At 43.8% G+C, this 25,145-nt stretch overlaps 1 protein-coding gene across 3 annotated transcripts in view; it reads right to left on the bottom strand.

The window, feature by feature from the left end:
- Positions 1-25,145, bottom strand: part of LOC124868931 (signal-induced proliferation-associated 1-like protein 2) — an 83,924-nt gene that overhangs the window by 34,294 nt on the left and 24,485 nt on the right. For all 3 annotated transcript variants that reach the window (XR_007038431.1, XR_007038430.1, XM_047366589.1), the window contains exons 7-9: positions 1,729-1,886; positions 963-1,542; positions 617-891 (exon numbers count right to left, since the gene is read on the bottom strand). Coding sequence is in view for 1 of the 3 variants with exons in the window: in XM_047366589.1 (XP_047222545.1) it covers positions 617-891; positions 963-1,542; positions 1,729-1,886 (1,013 nt within the window). In the remaining 2 variants the exon portion in view is untranslated. The remainder of the gene's footprint in view (positions 1-616; positions 892-962; positions 1,543-1,728; positions 1,887-25,145) is intronic.

The following is a 25,145-nucleotide window of genomic DNA, read 5'->3' as shown; positions in this document are numbered from 1 at the left end:
GCCACGACTGACTGGAGGTTTGAGAGAACAGAGCAGAGACACAAAGAGAACAAAGAAGCACTGATCCAGGAGTACTTTCTATGGGAAGGAAAAGTAAATGTTAATGGTTGTAGCTCCTTTAGTCGTTTCATCTAGAAAGAAAGAACAGATAAACTCTGAGCCAGTTTTCAAGGGTTAGGGTTGGGGTCTGAAAGAGAGAACATAGAGTTAGTCACAGTAGAAGCTCAGTCAGTAGCCATGTCTAAATGGTAAATGGACTGAACTTATATAGAGCTTTTCCAGTCATACAGACCACTTTACACTAGAGCCACATTCACCCAATTGCACTCACTAACGCTCACACATTCATACACCGATACGCAGATTGGTAGGCAACTTGAGGTTAAGTGCCTTGCCCAGGGGCACATCGACATATGGCAGGAGAAAGCTGGAATCGAACCCACAACCTTCTGATTGCAAGACGACTACTCTTCCTACTGAGCCAGTCGCCTCTGTGTCTAGGAGAGAGAAAGGGTTAAACACTGAAAGACATGGCCATGTGGATCATTGGTAGAAGGTGAGTTGTTGTTGCATTAAGTTGTTGGCAGCAGAAACAGGAAGTGAAAACATTTCCTACCTGCGTGGTGTCCCGTCTCCGTGCGGTGGCAGGACGACTGCGGTGACATTCCTCGATGTCCTCAGCAGCTCAATCATCTGCTCATGAGAAAGTGTTACTACAACAACGAAGCAGATTTCCACCAGCCTGCAGCCGGGACGAAGACCTGCCTGCCAGGCAAAGCCATGGGCCTCAACATCTGCCACCACCCCCTCAGAGTTGATGTGAAAGCCAAGTTGACCGAGCCGGTTCCTCCTCAGGGTCATGTTCGCAGCTGTACCACCTTGGGTCACCAACTGAGGAGAGTCACATATAAGACTTTAATCAGGTGAAAGGGGAATCAGGGATATATTGGAGCACTGCTCACCTGCAGTCTCTGTGTGATCTCTTGGGAGTCCTCCCAGCGGCCGTCTCGTGTAGAAAACGCCACACAGAGTCCGTGTTGGTAAAACAATTTGAACGATCCATGTGCGGCGCTCCAGCCAATCACATCTCTGCAAAAACAGTTAAACACCACCTTTCTGCCCACCTCCTCTATCAGCACCACCAGACTGCTGGAGATGGCCAGCTGGCAGGCAACAGCAGCTGAGCTGCTTGGGTCTTGAACTGTCACACTCCAGGTGAGGGCACCAGCACTGTGCAGGTAGGCCTGTGGCTGTGGTGCGAGGCGTTCCTTCTTCTTCCCAACCAGAGAGATAAAGCTGAACCTGACATTGGAGCTGTCCAATGGCGTCAACGTCACAAAGGTCTCTACCAACCGCTTCAGTTGCTCCTGTCGGGCACAAGTTGCCATTGTGACAAACGACTCAGACTTGCAAGTGGCGTGTGTGGCATTAATGATCTTCATCAGCAGGAAGTCTCTGAAGGCAGACGAGGCAGGCAACATCCAACCAGGTGGGATTGATGGACCAAAGGGCGGGATCCCCTTGCACCTGAACACCGCAAGACTGAAAGACAACAACACATCTCACCTTTGACCCCTGTGACAGGTGTGACTTCATCTGCTGTGGATAGAATCTCAGCTATTCATCAGGCACAGGTGGAGTGTCACCCATGAAAAGTGTGACCTCACCTGTTTTGTGCGGAGTACCATCTCACAGTAGTGATCTCACTTGCTATGGGCGAAGTCTTACCTGTAACAGGTGTGCTGGGTGCAAGGTTGATGGACTCTAACGATGATGAAGACACCCTGGCAGTGAGAGCGGATGTTTTCTGGGTTGAAGCGTGGAGCGTCAGGTTCCTGGAAAATCACTGTGACACTGTTGTTTCCAATAAGATGTGTCCTCAGCACCTGACAAAGAAAACTTTTTAATGAGTTGCCATGGAAACAATCTTTCACCTGCACTGACTGAATAGGTGGTTCAGGTGACTTTACCTGCACAAGGCTACTTTACAACAAGCACACATGAGTTTGTCTTCATGTTTCAATGACTGTCCGTGCCATCACATGGATTTTCTGTGTTAATGGCCCATGAATAAGAAAGGTGGAGGTGAGGGACGCAGTGACTGGTCTGTTAAGACTGGTCAAAAACCATCGAAACAACTGAACTAAATTATTATTGTTAAGTAGTCATTTTTATTCCCTTTGTGTAGAATAGTGCTTGTTAGTTAGGTGAAGGTTTTTTGGACCAGAATAATGGTATATCAGAATTATATGGCTTCAATAAATCTTAATTTATATAATTAAGAGAGGTGTTTGTGTTAATTTCGTGCAAGAGTGATTTATCCGTAAAAAACAAGGTCGAAGTTCCCCCAACTTCGGTGAAGCGGTTGAATAAACAGTGACATTTAGTGGTTTTGGTTAATAATTGATCAATTATTAGTGAAGAATAACTAATTGTAATAATTAAGAACTTTGAGCCCATAACCACAACACCAGAGGACAGCTCTGCTTCTATTTGTCAGTAATGATTTTTGATTAAGAAATCATTTTCCTGAATTATAATTTTTTAATTACAATTTTTGATAAATATTAATTGATCAATAATCAGAATCCTTACACCGTGTATGACCTGTGTGATACCTGTGTGATACCTGTACGGTATGGCGCATTATCAGTGCCAAAATTAAGACTATTGTGCACCCAGCAGTCGCTTCCTTGTTGCAGGATGGTTATATCTTTTCCGAAGCCACCTACTGATCTGATTAATGATAGGCCGGCGCCGGTAACCGAGTGGCCGGCAAATGAGAAGGAGAGTACTCACTTGCGTTAGCTTTGTAGAGGCTGATGACTAGCTTGCCTAGGGTGGTGACCAAGCTGAAGTTGGCTACCAATTGACACTTCCAATTTGGTAAACAGTTAAAGGGCCATTCCACCTCATTTTTCATGACCTTGAGCATCTTTATTCTGCTCCAAATAAAAAACTACAGTACTTAGTCCCTTTAAACCTGGACTAGATTATTCTATGCTAAACGCAGATTATTATAAACCCAGTTTGGCATTTGGACCACATTAGAACTGGTTCTGCTCCAAAAATACAGTTCTGGCGTTAAGCACCCCTGTGCCTGCAGGGTGTGACCCGGTCCGGGGACAGTGGCAGGTGGAGAGTTTGACTGGAGCGATACACCTGTTTAACTGTAAAGCAGGTAAAGGTGAGCTCAGGAAGGACAGAAACGTCCTGTTGAACAGAAGGAAGATTTGTGAAATCTTTATTATGAAGCTGCATAAATTCCATTCTGTTTTTGGCATCTTTTTTTGATACAGGTGAAAATCCTCAAACCCATTAATTTATTACTTGCTCTAAATGCGTTGAACACATAGAACAGAATTTAAAGAACACTCAAAACAGAGTAAAACGTGATTGATGTTTAGCAGAAATCTATGACTTTTATATTTATTGTGGGTTTGAAATATCAGATCATAAACATACTTTTTATCAGTACTATATGGTAATGTTTATAAACGGTCTATTTAGATCAAGGGTTTAGATCGATTACTTCTCAAGTATTTATTGACATTTTACTATATATTTCTCTGGTGTGGAAAAAAAAAATTTCTGCTTTTCTCTTTTAAATAAAATTCATACACAGAAATTAGACCTTAAAGTCAGACAGACATGTTTCCATCATTCCTAACTGGTTCAGACTGTCACGCTTTAGGAATTACACTTGGATGTCTGGTGAAAGTTCATGTAGCTGAAGTAAGTTAGACTTCTCCTCCACCTCATATTTTGTGTAGTCTTCCAAATCATTAGGAAGTCTTAAACTGAGCTGTTCCTTTGGTCCCATGACTGACTCATTTTTTTAAGCTCATGTCTGCGGATATTTTCCTATTTCAGAATTTACAAGAAGTGTAATGGTAAACCTTATTAAATTAACTAAACCAACAGAAAAAACAAGAAATATCTGAGAATTATGTAGGGGCATAAATACGAAGCAAAGTCATAAAGAAATGAGCAACTCAGTAGTAGAGCAGGTGCACCATAGCAGGTTCTAGTCATTGATGAAGCTGTTCAGTTCAGTTTCTGAGCCATTAACTGCATGTCATCCCCCTTCTCTTTCTGCCTTTCTTTCTGCTAAGCTACTAATGAATAGAGGCCACTGGTGCCACAAAAATATTAGCTTCATCTAAACCTTCAACTTGTATGTTAGACCCAATCCCAACCAAATTATTTAAAGAACTGTTCCCTCTGATTACCAGCCCCATTTTAGACATGATTAATCCATCTTTAGTAAATGGATCAGAACCACAGGCTTTTAAGTTAGCTGTAATTAAACCTTTACTTAAGAAACCTTCGCTTGATCGAGATGACTTGAAAAATTACAGACCTATATCCAATCTTCCATTCTTATCTAAAATTCTTGAGAAAATAGTTTCTAATCAAATGTGTGAACATTTATACAGCAATGACCTGTTTGAAGAGTTTCAGTCAGGTTTCAGAGCTCATCATAGCACTGAAACAGCTCTGCTGAAAGTCACTAATGATATTCTTATGGCCTCAGATAATGGACTTGTGTCTGTTCTGGTTCTGTTAGATCTCAGTGCTGCATTTGATCCAGTCGATCATAATATTCTCTTAAAAAGGCTGGAATATGCTGTAGGGATCAGGGGAACAGCGCTAGGCTGGTTTAAATCTTATCTGTCTGACAGATTCCAGTTTGTTCATGTAAATGATAAATCATCTTTAAACTCCAGGGTTAATTGTGGAGTACCACAGGGTTCAGTACTTGGGCCAATTCTCTTTACTATATATATGCTTCCAATAGGTCAAATTATCAGGCAGCATAGAATATATTTTCACTGTTACGCTGATGATACTCAGCTTTACTTATCCATAAATCCTGATGAGCCCAACCAGTTAGATAGACTACAAGCATGTCTTGAAGATATAAAAACTTGGATGACTTTAAATTTTCTGCTTCTAAATTCGGACAAGACAGAAGTTGTCGTCTTTGGACCGCAGTCTTTAAAAAAGAAACTGCTTAGTCAATCACTTTACCTGGACGGCATTAAATTGACCTCCGATAATAAAGTAAAAAACCTTGGTGTTAACTTTGACTAGGACATGTCATTTAAATCCCATATTAAACAGGTTTCTAGGATTTCCTTCTTTCACCTCCAGAACATTGCCAAAATTAGAAATATCCTGTCCAGGAGTGATGCTGAAAAACTAGTCCATGCATTTGTTACTTCAAGGCTGGACTATTGTAATTCTTTACTATCAGGATGTCCACAAAATGCAGTTAAAAGCCTTCAGCTGATTCAAAATGCTGCAGCAAGAGTTCTGATGAAAATTAAAAAGAGAGATCATATTTCTCCTATTTTAGCTTCCCTTCATTGGCTCCCTGTTAAATCCAGACTAGAATTTAAAATTCTCCTCCTCACATATAAAGCCCTTAATGATCTAGCTCCATCATACATCAGAGATCTGATTGGTCCATATGTTCCTAACAGAGCACTTTGTTCTCAGACTGCAGGTTTACTGGTGGTTCCTAGAGTCTCTAGAAGTAGAATGGGAGGCAGATCCTTTAGTTATCAGGCTCCTCTCCTGTGGAACCAGCTCCCAGTTTTAGTCCGTGAGGCAGACACCCTGTCTACTTTTAAGGCTAGGCTTAAAACTTTCCTTTTTGATAAAGCTTATAGTTAGAGTGGCTTAGTTTATCCTGAGCTATCTCTGTAGTTATGCTGCTATAGTCTTAGACTGCTGGAGGACATAATGACGAGATTCACTCTCTCTGCCATTTTAAACCTTTCACACAACACTTTCCAATTATTAGGAAACAACACTCTCCAATTATTCTTACCTCCGCCTTCTTCCCTCCCTGTTGGATGGAGTAAGGGGGAGACAGGTTTAGCCTAAACCGGCTCAGTTATGGTTGAGGTGCAAACACACCCTCCATTTCTGCTACCTGCTATTATTCAACTTAGTACCCCTAGACATAGCCCATTCTACAATGTCCAAACTCTAACACTCAGTAGTTTTATCTAACCTCCCCAACAACCCTACACCATTCGTAACCTTTTGTGAAGAGCCTTGAGACGACATGTGTTGTAAATTGGCGCTATATAAATAAACTGAATTGAATTGAATTAAAATGAATTCGTACTCGTCGTCTTCCGCTTATCCGGGACCGGGTCGCGGGGGCAGCAGACTCAGCAGAGACGCCCAGACGTCCCTCTCCCCAGACACCTCCTCCAGCTCCTCCGGGGGGAGCCCAAGGCGTTCCCAGGCCAACAATCCTGGGTCGTCCCCTGGGCCTCCTCCCGGTGGGACGTGCCTGGAACACCTCCCGAGGAAGGCGTCCAGGAGGCATCCGGTATAGATGCCCGAGTCACCTCAACTGGCTCCTCTCGATGTGGAGGAGCAGCGGCTCTACTCCGAGCCCCTCCCGGATGGTCGAGCTCCTCACCCTATCTCTAAGGGAGTGCCCGGCCACCCTACTGAGGAAGCTCATTTCAGCCGCTTGTATCCGGGATCTCGTTCTTTTGGTCATAACCCAAAGTTCATGGCCATAGGTGAGGGTAGGAACGTAGACCACCCGGTAAATTGAGAGCTTCGCTTTTCGGCTCAGCTCTCTCTTCACCACAACGGACCGGCACAGTGCCCCCATTACTACGGCAGCCGCACCGATCCGTCTGTTGATCTCCCGCTACATTTTTCCCCCACTCATGAACAAGACCCAGAGATACTTGAACTTCTCCACTTGAGGCAGGAACTCCCGACCTACCTGAAGAGGACAAGCCACCCTTTTCCAGTCGAGTACCATGGCCTCGGACTTGGAGGAGCTGATCTTCATCCCAGTCGCTTCACACTCGGCTGCGATCCGCCACAGCGCATGGTGTAGGTCTTGGCTAGAGGGGGCCAGCAGGACCACGTCATCTGCAAAAAGAAGAGACGAAATCCACTGGTCCCCAAACCAGACCCCTTCCGGCCCTTGGCTGCGTCTAGAAATCCTGTCCATAAAAGTTATGAACAGGACCGGTGACAAAGGGCAGCCCTGCCGGAGTCCAACATGCACCGGGAACAGGTCCGACTTAGTGCCGGCAATGCGGACCAAACTCCTGCTCCGCTCGTACAGGGACCAGATGGCTCCTAATAAAGGGCCCCCGATTCCATACTCCTGGAGCACCCCCACAGGGCATCACGAGAGACACAGTTGAATGCTTTCTCCAGGTCCACAAAACACATGTGAACCGGTTGGGCAAACTCCCATGAACCCTCGAGTACCCTGTAGAGGGTATAGAGCTGGTCCAGTGTTCCACGGCCGGGACGAAAACCACACTGCTCCTCCTGAAGCCTAGGTTCAACTATCGGCCGGACTCTCCTCTCCAATACCCTGGCGTAGGCCTTACCAGGGAGGCTGAGGAGTGTGATCCCCCTGTAGTTGGAACACACCCTCCGGTCACCCTTCTTATGAAGGGGGACCACCACCCCATTCTGCCAGTCCAGAGGCACTGTCCAGAGGCACCGCCACGCAATGTTGAAGAGGCGTGTCAACCATGACAGCCCAACAACATCCAGTGATTTGAGGTACTCAGGGCGGATGTCATCCACCCCTGAAGCCTTGCCACCGCGGAGCTTTTTAACCACCTCAGTGACTTCAGCCTGGGTGATGAAAGAGTCCAACCCCGAGTCCCCAGCCTCTGTTTCCACCAGGGAATGCGTGATGGCAGGATTGAGGAGATCCTCGAAGTACTCCTTCCACCACCCGATAATGTCCTCAGTCGAGGTCAGCAACCTCAGACCCCCACTATAAACAGTGTTGGCGAAGCACTGCTTCCCGCACCTGAGGCGCCGGACGGTTTGCCAGAATCGGTCCGAGGCCAACCGGTATTCCTTCTCCATGGCCTCACCGAACTCCTCCCAGGCCCAGGTTTTTGCCTTTGCCACAGCCCGGGCCGCAGCACACTTGGCCTCATGGTATCCGTCAGCCGCCTCAGGAGTCCCAAAAGCCAACCACAGCCGATAGGACTCCTTCTTCAGCTTGACAGCATCCCTTACTGCCGGTGTCCACCACCGGGTTCTGGGATTGCCGCCACGACAGGCACCGAAGACCTTACGGCCGCAGCTACGGGCATCAGCATCGACAATAGATGTGGAGAACATGGTCCACTCGGACTCTATGTCTCCAACATCTCCCGGGATCTGGTCAAAGCTCTCCCGGAGGTGGGAGTTGAATACATCCCTGGCCGATTGCTCCGCCAGGCGTTCCCAGCAGACCCTCATTATGCGCTTGGGCCTGCCAAGTATGTCCGGCTTTCTCCTCCTCCAGTGGATCCAACTCACCACCAGGTGGTAATCAGTGGACAGCTCAGCCCCTCTCTTCACCCGAGTGTCCAAAACATGCGTCCGAAGGTCTGATGATACGACAACAAAATCGATCATCGACCTCCTGCCTAGGGTATCCTGGTGCCAAGTGCACTGATGGACACCCTTATGTTTGAACATGGTGTTCATTATGGACAATCCGTGACTAGCACAGAAGTCCAATAACAAAACACCACTCGGATTCAGATCAGGGAGGCCATTCCTCCCAATCACGCCTCTCCAGGTGTCACTGTCGTTTCCCACGTGGGCGTTGAAGTCCCCCAGCAGAATAACGGAGTCCCCGGGAGGGGCACTATCCAGCACCCCCAATAGGGACACCAAGAAGGCCGGGTACTCTGCACTACCGCTCGGCCCGTAGGCCGAGACAACAGTCAGAGACCTATCCCCAACCCGAAGGCGCAGGAATACGACCATCTCATCGACTGGGGTAAACCTCAACACGAGACGGCTGAGCTGGGGGGCAACAAGCAAACCCACACCAGCCTGCCGCCTCTCCCCGTGGGCCATTCCAGAGTGGCCTCTCAAGGAGAGGGGTTCCAGAGCCCATGCTGTGCGTGGAGACGAACCCGACTATTTCTAGTCGATATCTCTCGACCTCCCGCACAAGCTCAGGCTCCTTCCCCCCCAGCGTGGTGACATTCCACGTCCCTAGAGCCAGCCTAAGCATCCGGGGATCGGGCCGCTGAGGTCTCCACCTTCGTCCGCCACCCAAACCTCTTTGCACCGGTCCCTCATGGTTCCCCCTGCAGGTGGTGTGCCCACTGGGTGATGGCCTCGCGTCTCTTGTTTGGGCTTGGCCAGGCGAGGAGCAACCCGGCCACCAGGCGCTCTCCGGCGAGGCCCGATCCCAGGCCTGGCTCCAGGGTGGGACCCCGGCTCCGCCGTACCGGGCGACGTCACGTGCCTCGATATTTTCGTCCTCATCAGGGATTCTTGAACGTAATTAAAATGAATTAAAAAAAGAACGTAATTTTTGCTATGGTCAGGAGGTCTTGTCAACAAACAGATGGAATCTCATAGCAGGAGTAGGGGAGGAGAAGCAGGGTCAGAAATTATGAAACATCTTAGTAGAAAGTAAAATAAAATGTTTTCAATATAATTTATTTAGTTTGTTTTTAACTACTTTAACAAAATCCTAAGTAACTGTTAGAATATTTGGAAGAAGATTTTTAACCTTTTTATTTGTGATGTAGGCTTCAGGCATTCAGGCATCAATAACTAGTTTGGAAAAGGACAGAAAGTCAACCAGGGCTGAGGGAGTGGAACACACTGAACGTGGCCAGGTGGAGGAGAGAAAAGAAAAACATAGCTGTATGCCCACACCACAAACTCACACCCCTTTAGCCTGTTTTGAGTTTTCTTTAAGCTATGTTCATTATTCAATATTGGTGTAGAACCTTCTTGTTGGCCAGCGCCGGCCGCTCATTAACCAGATCAGTAGCTGGCTGTGGAATAGATATCATCTCCTGCAACAAGGAAGTAGCCACCGCTGGGTGGGCAATAGTCTTAATTTTGGCACTGATACTGTTGCTATAAATAAAATAATATGACACTTAGTAATAAACTTACAATCATACATTTATTTTATGTATTGGTAACTCTAAGTTTATTTGTTTTGACAACATGTGAGTGTGCTATTGTATACAAGGTTTCTCCATACAAATATGCAATAGTGAGAGTGAGGAGCCACAGATCTTCCCCCCTGGACCGGGGACAGATACGGAAAATCTGAGCCATAGACATCCTAAGGCCCCCCAGAGCACACAAACCCCAGGAGAACCATCGTCGGGACTACTGCAACCCCCACAGAGGAGAGCAGGGGAGAGTCCAAGGGAAACCACCCAGCAGCCACAGTGCAGAAGCCCCAGGGAGCTGCAGCGACGAGCCCACAGGCCCCGCCGGCAGCCGTCTACTCTAGAGCAGATCCAGCCATGGACCCAGAGACCCGAGACCACGGGACATATCACTCCCCAAGCAGAGGCCCGACAGAGACCAGGGGTCCAGGCCTGGGCAAGCAGCCACCGGGAGTGAGCACCAACAACCAGCAGGTAGTGTGGCGGGGAGGAAATATGCCCCACATTTGATGGGAGGGCTAAACTGATACAGGAGAGGGAGCAGTCCAAGACCTAACCTGACACAAAAAACAGGCACACACAGTCACAATCACACATTCCCACCCTCATGCGTACACATAAAAACACTCACACCCACGCACCCAACGTAAAGAGAGACAACAATGGACGCTGTACACTCACTCACACCCCCATACATACTCTATACTCCCAGGTCCAGATGCCGATACCCCATAGGGGCAACTGTCCCCCGGACCCAGGAGGTGGTCCCTTTCCCTCCGGGGGTGACCCAACCCCGACGCGACCCCAGTCCCCAACGACCTCCATCCTCATCCGGAGAGGGGGCCCTCTACAAAAGAGGGGTCTACCTGGTTCAAACGAGTCCACCAACCAGAGGTGGCACAGGATGAAACAATCCCAACCCCCCAATAAATTTCCCCATGAACCTCAACATGAATTTCCCCATGAGTTTCTTGCATTAATTTTTTTAAGTTCACCATAGCAGGTTTTTTTGGCAATTGCTCTGTATAATTTAATGACACCTTGTTTATGTAATCCACTTTAAATAATCAATCCTTTAGGAAACCTTACTTGAATCTAGACTTTTTTGCTTATAAGTAAGTAAGTAAGTAAAAATTTATTTATATAGCGCCTTTCACAGACATTAAATGTCACAAGGTGCTTTACAGAAGTGCACAATTATACATTAAGATAAAACAATAAAGGCACAAAAAATGTAATAAAACCATTACTATGAGGGTAGTGGTAAATATAATAGTCACAAGCCTATAGTAGCATAACTACATCCAACGCACTGGAACTGTTAAAAACATTTGCAAAAGAGATTTTTTTTAGTTTGCTCTTAAAAACTTCCACAGAGTCAAGAGAACGTAACGAGAGTGGGAGATCGTTCCAAAGCTTTGGCGCAACGGCCTGGAAGGAACGATCTCCTCTAGTCTTAAAACGGGTGTTAGGGACCTTAAGAAGATTCTGATCCAATGACCTTAGCCTTCGAGAAGGGATATATGGACACAACAGGGCTCTAATGTATCGGGGAGCCTGACCATGGAGAGCTCTAAAAGTCAGAACCAGGATTTTGAAATTAAAGCGAAAAACCACTGGAAGCCAATGGAGAGATTTTAAAATTGGGGTAATATGAGCCCTTCTGTTGGTGCGAGTCAGCACCCTAGCCACCGCATTTTGGACCTGCTGCAGACGAGACAGCTCCTTTTTGTTAAAACAAGAAAAAAGGCTATTACAATAGTCTAAACGAGAAGACACAAAAGCATGAATGATCAGCTCAAGATTATCTTTGGAAACAAATCTTCTTAGTTTCGAAATATTCCTGAGCTGGAAAAAACAGTTCCTAGTGAGCTGCTTTGAATGATGCTCAAGTGACAACTCTCTATCAAAAATCAAGCCCAGATTTCTTAGGCTTGGTTTAGCAGACGAGCTCAAGTCACCGAAATACTGGTTGATTCCAGGAACGACAGCGTCTGGAGCAATCACCAGCACCTCAGTCTTATCGGAGTTTAACTGCAGAGAGTTATCGCCAAGCCACTGTTTAATTTTCACAAGGCAGTTCTTTAAAGAGTCCAGTTTATGAATCTCAGTGGGCTTAAAGGAGCAATATAGCTGGATATCATCTACATAAAGATGATAGGAGACATCAGCAAACTCTTGAAAAATATTACCCAGGGGAAGAACATATAACAAAAATAGAATAGGTCTCAACACAGAACCCTGGGGCACTCCACACACCAAATCTGCAGAATCAGAAATAAACTGATTAGCCGAGACACTAAAGCTCCTACCGGACAAATAAGACGAGAACCATGCTAGTACAGATCCTGTTAGGCCAACCAGATCACGCAATCTTCTCAACAGGATTTCATGAACTACAGTGTTAAATGCTGAAGAGAGGTCCAGCAAGACCAAAACAGTGCATTTCCCAGCATCCGCAGCCATCAAAATGTCACTTGAAACTTTGATCAGGGCAGTTTCCGTAGAATGGTGCTTACGGAAACCAGATTGAAAATGGTCAAAAATCTCAAAATTTTTCTAAGAACACAATAAATTGTTCAGAGACCACCTTCTCCAAAAGTTTGGACAAAAACGGAAGTTTTGAAATAGGCCGGAAATTACCTAACACAGTAGGGTCCAAATTGGGTTTTTTGAGAAGAGGTTCCACAAAGGCATGCTTAAAAAAGCTGGGAAATACGCCAGAAGATAATGATAAATTTATTAACTTGGTAACCCAGGGGGCAATAACATCAAATAATTTTAAGAGTAGTCCAAAAGGAAGAGCATCTGAAGGACAAGAAGAAGGCTTCATCTTGGCTACCAGGCCTAAGATATCAGCCTGAGATACAGGCTTAAAAGAGGATCAGTTATGACAAGCAGGCTCAACAGCAGCAGTGCTAAGCATAGACTGAGTTGGAGGTGAAAATGTAATATTCTGGCTTTTGGAGACAAAAAACCTTAAAAGTCCATTACTGTCTGCTTTGCACAAAAAGGGGGGTAACAGGAACAGTGGGACACACAATAGAGCTGATGGTATCAAACAAAACCTGTGGTCTCCTCTTATTCAAAATTATCAGCTGGCGAAAATAATCAGATCTAGAGTTTTTAATGGTTTCATTTAAAGAAGACATACGTTCCTTAAGGTGCAATCTGTGGACCTCAAGTTTATGGGACTTCCACAAACGCTCAGTTCTACGGCATAAACGCTTTAGCTCCCGAATGGTGTCATTGATCCAAGGGCGTATGGTCTTCCTAGTCGCCAAATTAGATCTAACAGGAGCAACTTGATCCAAAATGGCCCCACAATGACTGTTAAAGGTAAGAAGAAAACTGTCCACATCATGACATTCCACAAACAATTTTGGATCAAATATAGAAGAAAACCTAGTAGCTGAATTGTCAGAGATAATACGCCTCTGCAACCTAATTAAAGTAGGCTTAGGATCTGGAGAAAAAAATACATCAAACAAAACACAACAATGATCACTTATAAGGACATCATCCACAGATAGATTGGCAATATTTAGGCCAAGAGAAAAAACTAAATCAAGGGTATGGCCTTTTTGGTGGGTGGGACCAGAGACATGTTGCACAAAATTAAATGTTTCAATGTTAAAAATTCCAATGCTTCACTAGAAGCACTATTATCAATATGACTATTAAAATCACCAATTAATACAACATTATCCAACTTAATTATCGAGGATAAAAAGTCACTAAAATCCTTTAAAAAGACAGCTGCATGACCAGGAGGGCGATAGACCAGCACACAGTGGAAAGAGTCTTTGGAGCCCACTTTGACTATCATTAATTAATTATGAGATGATCTCAGTGATGCTCATATTATTACTCCATGCTGAACTAATGCAGCTTTTTGCTGAAGCATGAATTCATTTCATCACTTATTTCATAACCATAATAATGAATTTGAACAACAGCAACAGTGCTTAGCGACGCTTGCACTTTTCCACATTTTCTCTCTCTGTACCTGGATACGTCCTGCCTGCAGCACTGAAGGCCTCCACCAGAGACATCTGTCTTGCCCTAGCAGCACCTGAAACTGAGCTCTCCTCTTCTATCCGCCTCATCATAAATGTTGTGGTTTAACCTGAGGTGTGTCACTAGGTTTGTTGTATTATCACAACTCTTCACTGTTTTTCCAAAAACATCAAAAACTGTGGCTGTTTGGGAAGCTGAAATAGCTCCACACATGACTCATTTTATGCTCTGCCATTGTGTCTGAGTGACTGGCTCAGCAGCAGTGGTATGTGGCTTCGCATTACGCATTTGCCCAGGCGGAAGGAAAAATATTTCCCACAAACTGGAGAATTTAGAAAAGATTTCAAAAGTTTAGTATCTTTCCAATGTATTCCTGTAATGTTATACATTAGCTTACCTGACGGAACTATCAAAGGATCGATATTTTGAATTGAGGATTGATTTTAGAGCATAAAGATCTGGTATCGGAGGTATCGATATTTCAGTATCAATCCGCACATCACTATACTTTTCACACTATACTCTCCCCATCTTAGCTCATATTTCTGAAGAAAACTCTAGATTTATAAATTTTACTGTTGTTTTAGTTAATAAATCAACACAGGCAAACGATTAGCAAGCTGCTCTGCTAAAAAAATGATGAACATTTCCAACAAACACATCAAGAGCAGCAGCAGCAGCCGTCTGTCTGCACCCCCTGCACAAACCCAAGTACCATATGAGAAAGGAGGTGATGTTGAATTATTCAATTATGATGGAGAAAAAACATAAACAAATAAAAAATCGTTCTGAAATAAAAAAAAAAAAGCCTATAGTCTGTATTTATTTCAGAACAATTTTAATGGTTTAAAAAGCATCAGCTATCACTGAAATATAATGTTTGGTCAGTAGTTTTGGACCTTCATCCCCATGCTTTGCAAGAGGAACAGAGAAAATTTCTAGTGTGTGTAGACTGAGTGGCTGCTCTCAATCTAACCAGAGAAATTGTTACATTTTCTGGAAATAATAAGATTAAATAGCAACAACCACATAGCCTCATATGGAGAAGCAGCTTTTAGTTCTTATGCTCCACTAATCTGGAATAAACTCCCAGAAAACTGGATAAGCACTGAAACCCTAAATTGCTTTAAATCAAGATCAAAAACGTATTTGTTTAGAGCGGCCTTTGACTGGGCCATCTAAACATTATTACTTAAGCTTTCAGTCTTCTTATCAATCATTTTATTAATAATTTAATTTTAGTTATTTTTTTATTATGCATTTTTTATTCTCTTTAATTATTTAATTACCTTTATGCCACCTTTAATGTACTTTTTCTATTATGTTTCTTTTTTTCATGTACAGCTCTTTGAATTGCCTTGCTACTGAAATGTGCTGTAAATAAACTTGCCTTGCCTTCATATATGTTTTTTTCACCACAAACCTAACCATCACCTGTGAGTCTACAGTTTTGGAGATAAATTAGACCTGCATGTGGGGCTAAGAGAGAGAGACTGGTAATAGTGGAGTATTGGTAGTAAAATCATATTTCCCTTTGTTATTTTTGGTGAAATCACCGAAAACACCTTTAAGTAAAACAAAATGATGAGAGGCCACCTAAAATAATGATTATGATGCTATTACAAATGGTATTACAATATAGGAAATACTATATCATTTTGTATTTCATGTGCACTACAGAACCAGGTCCAGGATCCTCTTCAAGTTTGTCAGAGAGGAGAGTGGAAGTGGAAAAAAGAAGAGGGTACCGATTCGGATGATGAGGATTCACCAAGTGAGAGGTCAGAAAGACACAGAGAGACAGCAGAGTTTGAGGATATGGATAATCAAGCTAATTTTGAGGTATCTGAAAAGGAAGAAGATAATCTTCTGACAGATGACCCTGGTTTGTGGCCAGCAGATTATACTGATCAGGATAGGATGAAGATAGTGAGAAAACTGGCCACAAGAGAAAAAGAACTGGAAATGCTATGTGATTTAGAGGGAAAGCCATTCCCACACATTAAATCTTGTTGGTGTGCGTGCTACGGAGACTAATACCTGTACACCTTTGTAAGGGCCAGCCCAGAGCGATGGGCCATCTACAAAGAGAACACAGGTTGTTCATTGCATCGCCTATCTGAGACTCGCTGGAGTGCAAGGAATGAGGATGTAAACGTGTAGCAAAACACCTACCTTCTGTCATCAAAGCCCTTGATAGCATAGTTATGACATGCAGCCTCACCGGTGAAGAAAGATCAGAAGCTAATGGTCTTTTGATGCCATTGTTCTTCTCACTGTCTGGCTGAAAGTACTGCAAAGGTTTGAGAACAGGAATGTTATTCTCCAGTCAGGAGTCTCTAAGCGACGGCATCGGGAGTCTCTCCTAGCTGAGGCAAAGTTGACAGCTAGCGAAATGAATATTGCAGCACCTCAGTTAGCAAGGAGTGCAGACACCAGAAGAAAAGGCTGAGATTCTATGAAGAGTCCTCTGAAGAGGAAACAGGTCAAGAAGATTCAGAAACTGTGTTTCAGAACACTGGTTTTACTGCTATGGACAGTATCATCAGTGACCTGGACACTAGGTTCCAGAACACTGCAAATATGGTGAATGAATTTTCTGCTGTTCTGAAAGTTGGGCAGATTAACGAGGACAAACTCTTCTATGTGCCAACTACTGATCACAAAGTACTCTAGTGATCCTACTCCTGATTTTGAAAATGAAGTAAGACACCTAAATATTGTACAGTACTGTGCAAAAGTTTTAGGCAGGTGTGAAAAAATGCTGTAAACAAAGAATATTTTCAAAAATGGAAGTGTTAATAATTTATTTCCATCAATCAACAAAATGCAGTGAGTGAACAACAGAGAAATCTAAATCAAATCCATCTTTGGTGTGACCACCCTTTGGCTTCAAAACAGCATCAATTCTTCTAGGTAGACTTGGACAGAGTTTTGGAAGGAACTCGGCTGGTAGGTTGTTTCAAACATCTTGGAGTACTAACCACAGATCTTCTGTGGATGGAGGCTTCCTCACATCCTTCTGTCTCTTCATGTAATCCCAGACACACTCCATGATGTTGAGATCAGGGCTCTGTGGGGCCAGACCATCACTTCCTGTTAGGGTTTTTATATCTTTTGTATTGTTTATCACTCATGTAAGTGCTTTTCCTTCCTTACATGTTACAGGAAGGGAGATGGTCACAAGAATGAGTTATGCTTTTATGCTTTTATTATTTTATTAGCAGCATCTGGGGGCTATTCACCAGGTCCCCACTTCCCACTTCCTCTGTTTGTTTATAATCAAGACAAATGAACCCTAACCTTTCTGACCCCACACACACACACACACACACACACACACACACACACACACACACACACCCTGAATGTTGTTTGAACTGTGTGTGACCAAGCATGTATAAATAAAGAGAGAGGAGTGTTAATATTTTGTAGTTTGTATTGCAGAGCTACCCTTGCCGCAAGTAAAACTGACTCTGTGTCGTTCCTTACCTCTGAGTTGATTAAATAATACCTAACATTAATTTGGTCATTCGAGCCGGAGATTATAAGAACTAAACTGATTTTATCTTTCTTTGCAGTGACTGGCGGATCTCTGGGAACAGCCTGACGTCGAGTTAAGCGCCGTTGTACAGCCGCATCTAGGCCTGGTGGCTGAAATTCCCGGTGTGTGACGTTCGCATCTGGCCGATGGGTTATTGTCTTGCTCGATGCCAGGTGACTCTGGAGGTCCGACAGAGTCACCTAGAAGTCAGCTCAGAGGTGAGACAGTTTTAAAATACAGTACATGAGATAAGAGTAAGCGCTATATAAATGAAAAAAGAAAAGTACTTAAAAGTCGTTTGGTAGTGTGTCGCCGGTTAAGGACACTGCATTGGATAGGTTTTATTTCGCTGCAAAGAAATAGCGATAAATTTAGGTAGTTATCTCGCCGTAAGGAGATTAAAAACGACTAGGCGCCATAAAGTGAACTGGATAATTTGGTTGGTAACATTTCGCCGGAAGGGAATGAAATTAAGTGTTGAATAATAAAGGGAGCTCATAAACTAAACTAGGTCGACCATACATATTGCTGAAGGGACATAAATATGTTAAAATACTAATTGTGTGAGTGATGTTTTGTGTGTTTGGAAGACTAAGCATTTTGGAAGAATCTTAGTAGGATTCTGCTGGTCTTGTGTTTTCTTTTGCCCAGAATAGAAAGACGTTTTGGTGATTCTTGGAGATAAAGGTCGGGTTTAATCCCAGAAAATTAACACCGCTGCGAATTAGTCGCAGTAGAAGGGCGTGTTAATGTCCTCTCCTTGAATCTCATGCCAGTGAACTTCTATCTGGGACATTTATAGTATTGTGAACTAAAATTAAACATCATGGGGAAGAAACAAAGTAAACTAACTAACTTAGAAGGAGATGTAAAGTTTATGGAGAATTATGTAGAAGGAGCAGGTATGATCTGTCATAGATGGAATAAAAAACATGGTTTCTTGGGTAAACTAAATATTAACGATATCTTAAAATTACAAAGGGATTTAAAATTAGAAATAATAAAAACCAAGAAACCAACTAAAAAGGACAAGAGAAAGGTTGAGTATAAATTCTCAGACAAATGGCTGGAACAAAGTAAATTAAGAAACATTCAGAGGCGAGATAAGAAGGAGAAATGAAAGGAGAAGCTGACAGCTGCAGTCTTGGTGCGCCCACATGAGGAAACAGTGGTCGCATCCAGACAGCGAGGTGTTCAGCCCCCTGCCGTGCAGGAAGCAGGACAGGAGGCTGGAGCACAACAAATTGGAGGAGAGATGGAAGGAGCAGTTCCTAAAACTCCTATAAGTAAGCAAGAAAAATTAAGTAATCCTTTTAAAACAGAAGAACAGAGCTCTTCTAGTGAGTCCTGGTCTCCTAATTCCTGGTGGGACACAGGAGTGCGAACTAGGAGTAAAGATAAGAAAATTACTCCCAGCATATACCCAGGCGAAGCCTTAATGGCTCACGAACAGAAATTTCATCCATCTGAAATAAATTTAGAGGAAAACACATTTCCTCTAGTTGAGGTAGCCAATCCAAACGTAGGTGACGCTAATCACCGACAGCCGCCAACTGTTCTAGTATATAGACCATGGACACAGGAAGACAGAACTGCTGCTTTAAAAGGTATCCCATCGATACAAGAAGGCGTGGAAGAATTTCTAGACGCTATTACAGAACTCAGAGGAAGTTTTCATCTTAATGGCAGAGAGATGCTCCAGTGTTTTACCCAGCTGTTTGGTCATCGCTGGTGCAGAGTAGCAGGAGGTTTCACTGGATGTGATGATAATGGTGACATACTATCACATAATTCACTAGATTTAAGGGACGCCTCACGCTTACTCTTTGAAAGAATTCAAAGAGTTTATATATAGACAGCAGATTATGGTAAAATCTCACAATGCAAACAGAAGGAGGAAGAAGACCCACAAGATTTCTTGGATAGGATGAGACGTGTTTTTAGAGCAAACTCTGTTATACCATATGATGAAGCAGAGGCAGGAGCCTATCAGCAACAGTTGAAGAGAGCCTTTTTGCAAGGCCTTAAAATTTAACTCAGACGGTATATAGATAAACACTGGGTTCATCAAAATACAGGAACTGTTACACAAGCTTTAGAATATGTGGAGCACGCTCATAAAACACAGAAAGATAGGAAGACAGATACGTTTGGAATGCAAGACAGTTTAATGGCTTTGCATCGCTCAGGGGTAAGCGGGCAAAGAGGACGGAGAGGATTTAGAGGTCACGGAGGAAGAGGAGGAGGAGGAGGGCCACGACACAATTACACACAGAGCAATGTGTGTCTGAGGTGTGGAAAAATAGGACATTATGCTAGAGAATGTAGGACAATTTTACAAAACCCTGGCGCAAGAGATGAAAACTGCTGGATCTGCAATGAGCCAGGACATTATGCAAGAGAATGTAATGAAAAGCGGGTGTATAACCCCAACTCTACCCAGAATTGACAATTATAGCCACAGCCTCCACCTCCTCCCCCACTAGCAGAGAGAAACAGTAGTGAAATGGAAGAAGTTGATATACAAGCAGCATTAGAACTTATAGCACTAAGTAGGACGCAAGATTTGCCATATAAAAACATCATAATAAATGACAAAGTATAAAGCTGTTTGTGTGATACAGGGGCATGTAGAACTGTGCTAACTAAACCTCCACCCGGAGTAAAATATTCTAACACCGCAGTGCATGTTAGATCAGCAGCTGGTACATCAGAGGTACATTACCTAAGTGCACCAGTAACAATAACAGAACCTGAGACAAAACTTACTTGTCAGACTCCCGTTCTGATAAGTCAAAAATGTCCAGTAAACCTGTTGGGAAGAGATCTTATGCAAAAGTTGCATATAAATATAGTATCAACAGAAACAGGTATGAAAGCTGTAGTAGAAGAAGATGCCCTAGTCCTAAATGAACTCTCACAGCCACATTATTACTGGTCCTTCGATCGAGGCCCCACACCAACAGCTCAAGAACTGCTGAGGAGAACCAGAGAAAAACAAACTTCCCAGGAGGCACAGTACATGCTAGATACTGAACTCCATGTAACCATGAGATATAAAAATACTGCAGGGCCAGATTATCAATATGATACTGTTTTTCACAGAGAAAATAATCAGACTGTTACCATACAGCACCTGTATGTTGACCCCAAAACAGGGAAATCCTCCACCTCAATCATACTGTCAGGAAGACAGCTTCAACAGTTTAAAGGCAGTACACCTCATCTGTCATTAACTAAACCTGTGGGGGGTCAGTGGAAAGAATTAGAAAACTTTATACAGCGTGCTGAACAAGCTCTGACTGGAAAGTAGATCCTAACACAGGAATCTGGAAACTCACTCTAGGGTGGATAGTCCAAGTTCATCCAAAGACACATTTGGATGAGGCAAAGTGACAAATACAGGGCCTAGCTGAAAGCAAAGAGAGCAACAGGCACCCTGCCTTAGCTGCTGTCCCACCTGAACTGTGGTCCCAATCATCGACTGATGTAGGACTTATAAAGGGGTTTCCACCATATAAGGTTAAATTAATATCTGAAGAAAGGCCAGTAGTTCGCCAGTATCCCTTGAAGCCAGAAGCTGAAGAGGGTATTAAGCCAGTAATACAGGATATGTTGAAATCAGGAATATTAAGGGAAGCACCTGATGCTACATGCAACAAATCTTTCCAGTGTAGAAAGTCAGCACAGGAAAGTGGAGGATGGTTCAGGATCTTAGACCGATAAATAAAATAGTGTGACATGCGATTCCAGACGTCCCGAATCCACATACATTACTGCATTCATTAACTCCAGAGAAAATTTTTTTCTCAGTGGTAGATCTTAGCAATGCTTTCTTTACAGTACCACTGCATGAAGAGTCACAGCATTTATTTGGCTTTCAGTTTAAAGGGAAAAAATACACTTACACCAGTCTACCACAAGGCTTCAGTGAAAGCCCACATGTATATACACAAGCCTTAAGATACTCTATAAGCACCTGTGAGGTGCCTGAACATAGTCAAGTCCTGTTGTATGTAGATGATATTCTTATAACTTCAGACACTCAACAACACTGTGAGGAAGCTACCATAACAGTTCTGAAACATCTCTACCAGACGGGGCACAAAGCCTCTAGGGATAAACTGCAGTTTTGCAAGGAGAAAGTGATTTATTTGGGACATATGTTATCACAGCATGGTCGTTCCCTCCTAAGTAGTAGAAAAACAGCCATACAGGAAGCCCCAAAACCACGGACTAAACAACAAATGATGTCCTTTCTGGGACTGTGTAACTTTTGCAGAGAATGGCTACCAGACTATGCAGCCATTGAACAACCCTTGCAATCTATGATTTATGGCAAAGACATGACTTTAAAAGACAAAATCATATGGACTAAGGAAGGAGACGTAGCATTCACAGAGCTAAAAAATCTGCTTCAAACAACAGTCACCTTAGCTCTGCCGGATTATAGCCAGCCTTTCACACTTTGTGTAGATGCATGTAAGGGATATATGAAAGCTGTATTAACCCAACCATTTGGCTCCAAAAACAGACCTTTAGCATTTTATTCTAAAAAACTGGACTCTGTGGCATCTGGATTTCCAAATTGTTTGCAGAGCTGCATCGCAGCAGCAGAAGCTGTAAAGCAGACAGCTGAAATTGTGTTGTGCCACAAGCTCACACTGAAAGTTCCTCATTCAGTGTCACTTATATTGCTACAAATTTCACTTCCTTTCTTGACTCATGCAAGGCATATTACGTTGACCTCATTGTTACTCTCACAACCAAATATAACTTTGCAAAGATGTGGTCCACTGAACCCTAGCACATTAATTCCAACAGCAGAAGATGGAAAACCACATTCTTGCAAAACAAAGGTAGAGGAAGATACAAAACCTAGGCAAGATATCTCTCAGACACCTCTGGAAAACTCACAAATAATCTTTGTAGATGGATCAGCATCAAAAGATGAATATGGAAAAAACAGAGTTGGTTATGCAGTAACCACTGAAACTAAAATTATAGAATCACAGGCCCTGCCCCATACATGCTCAGCACAGACTGCAGAGCTGTATGCTGTTATCAGAGCGTGTGAATTATATGAAGGAAAAATCCTAACCATCTACACAGACAGCCAATGTGTATTCAGTTCTGTTCACCATTTTGCTAAAATATGGGAAAATAGAGGGTTTAAAACATCAGCTGGAACAGAATTGACACATTTTAATCTGTTAAAACGACTGCTGTTAGCTATCCAACTACCTGCAAAGATAGCACTTTGTAAATGTAAAGCGCATCAATCTAATGAAACCATGGAAACGAAGGGGAACACCTTTGCTGATATTTCTGCTAAAAAAGCTTTGAGGCTTCCCCTCACTTTGAAAATGTCAGATATCATTTTTATAGATACAGATGTGCTGAAAGATTCACAACAATCTGCACCAGCTGCAGAAGTTAAATCTTGGCTGAATAGAGGGGCCATAAAGAAAGATGACATTTATCATTTGGGAAATAAGCCAATGTTACCAAATAATTTATACAAGATGGCGGCCCATGCGACACACGGAATTTCGCATGTGTCGACAGGAGGGATGGTACACTTCGTAAATCTACATTTCCATACCATACATTTTTCTGATTATGCAAAAAACTTCTGTAGATCATGTATTATCTGCTGCAAACATAATCCACAGGGGAACATGAGACCCAAAAGAGGCCAGTTCCCAGCAGCAATTCATCCTTCTCACACGATACACATGGATTTCATAGAGTTATCATGGTCAGGGGGAAAGAAATATTGTTTAGTGGTTATAGATGCATTTTCAAAGTGGGTTGAGATGTATCCTGCCAAACACTGTGATGCGCTCACAGTGGCAAAGAGTTTAGTGACACATTTCTTCCCTACATATGGTATCCCACAAATCATAAGATTAGATAATGGGACTCATTTTGTAAATAATGTAATAGAACTGTGCTCTAAAGCATTAGGGTTTCAGTTAAAAAACCATTGTTCTTACCACCCACAATCTGCTGGGCTGGTTGAACGAACAAATGGGACAATAACAAATAGATTATGGAAAACAATGGAAGAAACAAGGAGGCCATGGCCTGAATGCCTATCCCTGGTTGAATTATGGATGAGAATAACTCCAAATCAAACTGGTCTTACTCCATTTGAAATAGTATATGGCAGACCTTTTCCATTGCCATCAGAAGTGGATCAGAATCAGAATCAGAATCAGAATCAGAATCAGAAAAGCTTTATTGCCAAGTACGTTTTTGGACATACAAGGAATTTGTTTTGGCGTAGTCGGTGCAATACAGTACAAATTAAACAGTACAAACATATCTACAATATAATATAAATATAAGTGCACAGTTTTAAGTGAGTGAGAGTAAATATAGAGCAGTATAAGATGCAAGAGCAATACAACAGTGCAGGTGATCATTGTGCAAGTAAAGCAGTGCAAGTAAGCAGGAGTCCAAGCTGAGCGTTAATGTAACTCATAGAGTTACAGGTTACAGGTGTCCTGTCAGCAAAAAAAGGGGGGGTGTGGGGGAAAGGGAGAGTGTCAGGGTGGTTTCCGGGCTTTGTTAACCAGGCTGGTGGCAGATGGGAAAAAACTGTTCTTGTGGCGTGAGGTTTTGGTCCGGATGGACCGCAGCCTCCTGCCAGAGGGGAGAGTCTCAAAGAGTCTGTGACCGGGGTGGGAGGGATCAGCCAGAATCTTCCCTGCCCGCTTCAGGGTCCTGGAGGTGTACAGTTCCTGGAGCGACAGTAGACTGCAGCCAATCACCTTCTCAGCAGACCGAATGACACGCTGCAGCCTGCCCTTATCCTTGGCTGTAGCAGCGGCGTACCAGATGGTGATGGAGGAGGTGAGGATGGACTCAATGATGGCTGTGTAGAAGTGCACCATCATAGTCTTTGGCAGGTTGAATTTCTTCAGCTGCCGCAGGAAGAACATCCTCTGCTGGGCTTTCTTGATGAGGGAGCTGATGTTTGGCTCCCACTTGAGATCCTGGGAGATGATGGTTCCCAGGAAGCGGAAAGATTCCACAGTGTCAATTGTGGAGTCACAGAGGGTGATGGGGGCAGGTGGGGCTGGGTTCTGCCTGAAGTTCACAACCATCTCCACTGTCTTTAGAGCGTTGAGCTCAAGGTTGTTCTGGCTGCACCAGTCCAACAGATGGTCCACCTCCCATCTGTATGCGGACTCGTCACCATCAGAGATGAGTCCGATCAGGGTGGTGTCGTCCGCAAACTTCAGAAGCTTGACAGACTGGTGACTGGAGGTGCAGCTGTTGGTGTACAGGGAGAAGAGCAGAGGAGAGAGAACACAGCCTTGGGGGGAACCGGTGCTGATGGTCAGGGAGTCAGAGACGTGCTTCCCCAGCCTCACGCGCTGCTTCCTGTCAGACAGGAAGTCAGTGATCCACCTGCAGGTGGAGTCGGGCACACTCAGCTGGGAGAGCTTCTCCTGTAGCAGAACTGGGACGATGGTGTTGAAGGCAGAGCTGAAATCCACAAACAGCATCCTGGCATAGGTTCCTGTGGAGTCCAGGTGCCGGAGGATGAAGTGAAGGGCTAGGTTGACTGCATCATCTACAGACCTGTTGGCTCTGTAGGCAAACTGCAGGGGGTCAAGGAGGGGGTCGGT

This window comes from Girardinichthys multiradiatus, chromosome 5 (genome assembly GCF_021462225.1).
Source record: "Girardinichthys multiradiatus isolate DD_20200921_A chromosome 5, DD_fGirMul_XY1, whole genome shotgun sequence".
NCBI lineage: Eukaryota > Metazoa > Chordata > Actinopteri > Cyprinodontiformes > Goodeidae > Girardinichthys > Girardinichthys multiradiatus.
Note: the sequence above shows the minus strand (reverse complement) of the source record. Positions and strands in the feature narration are given on the sequence as shown.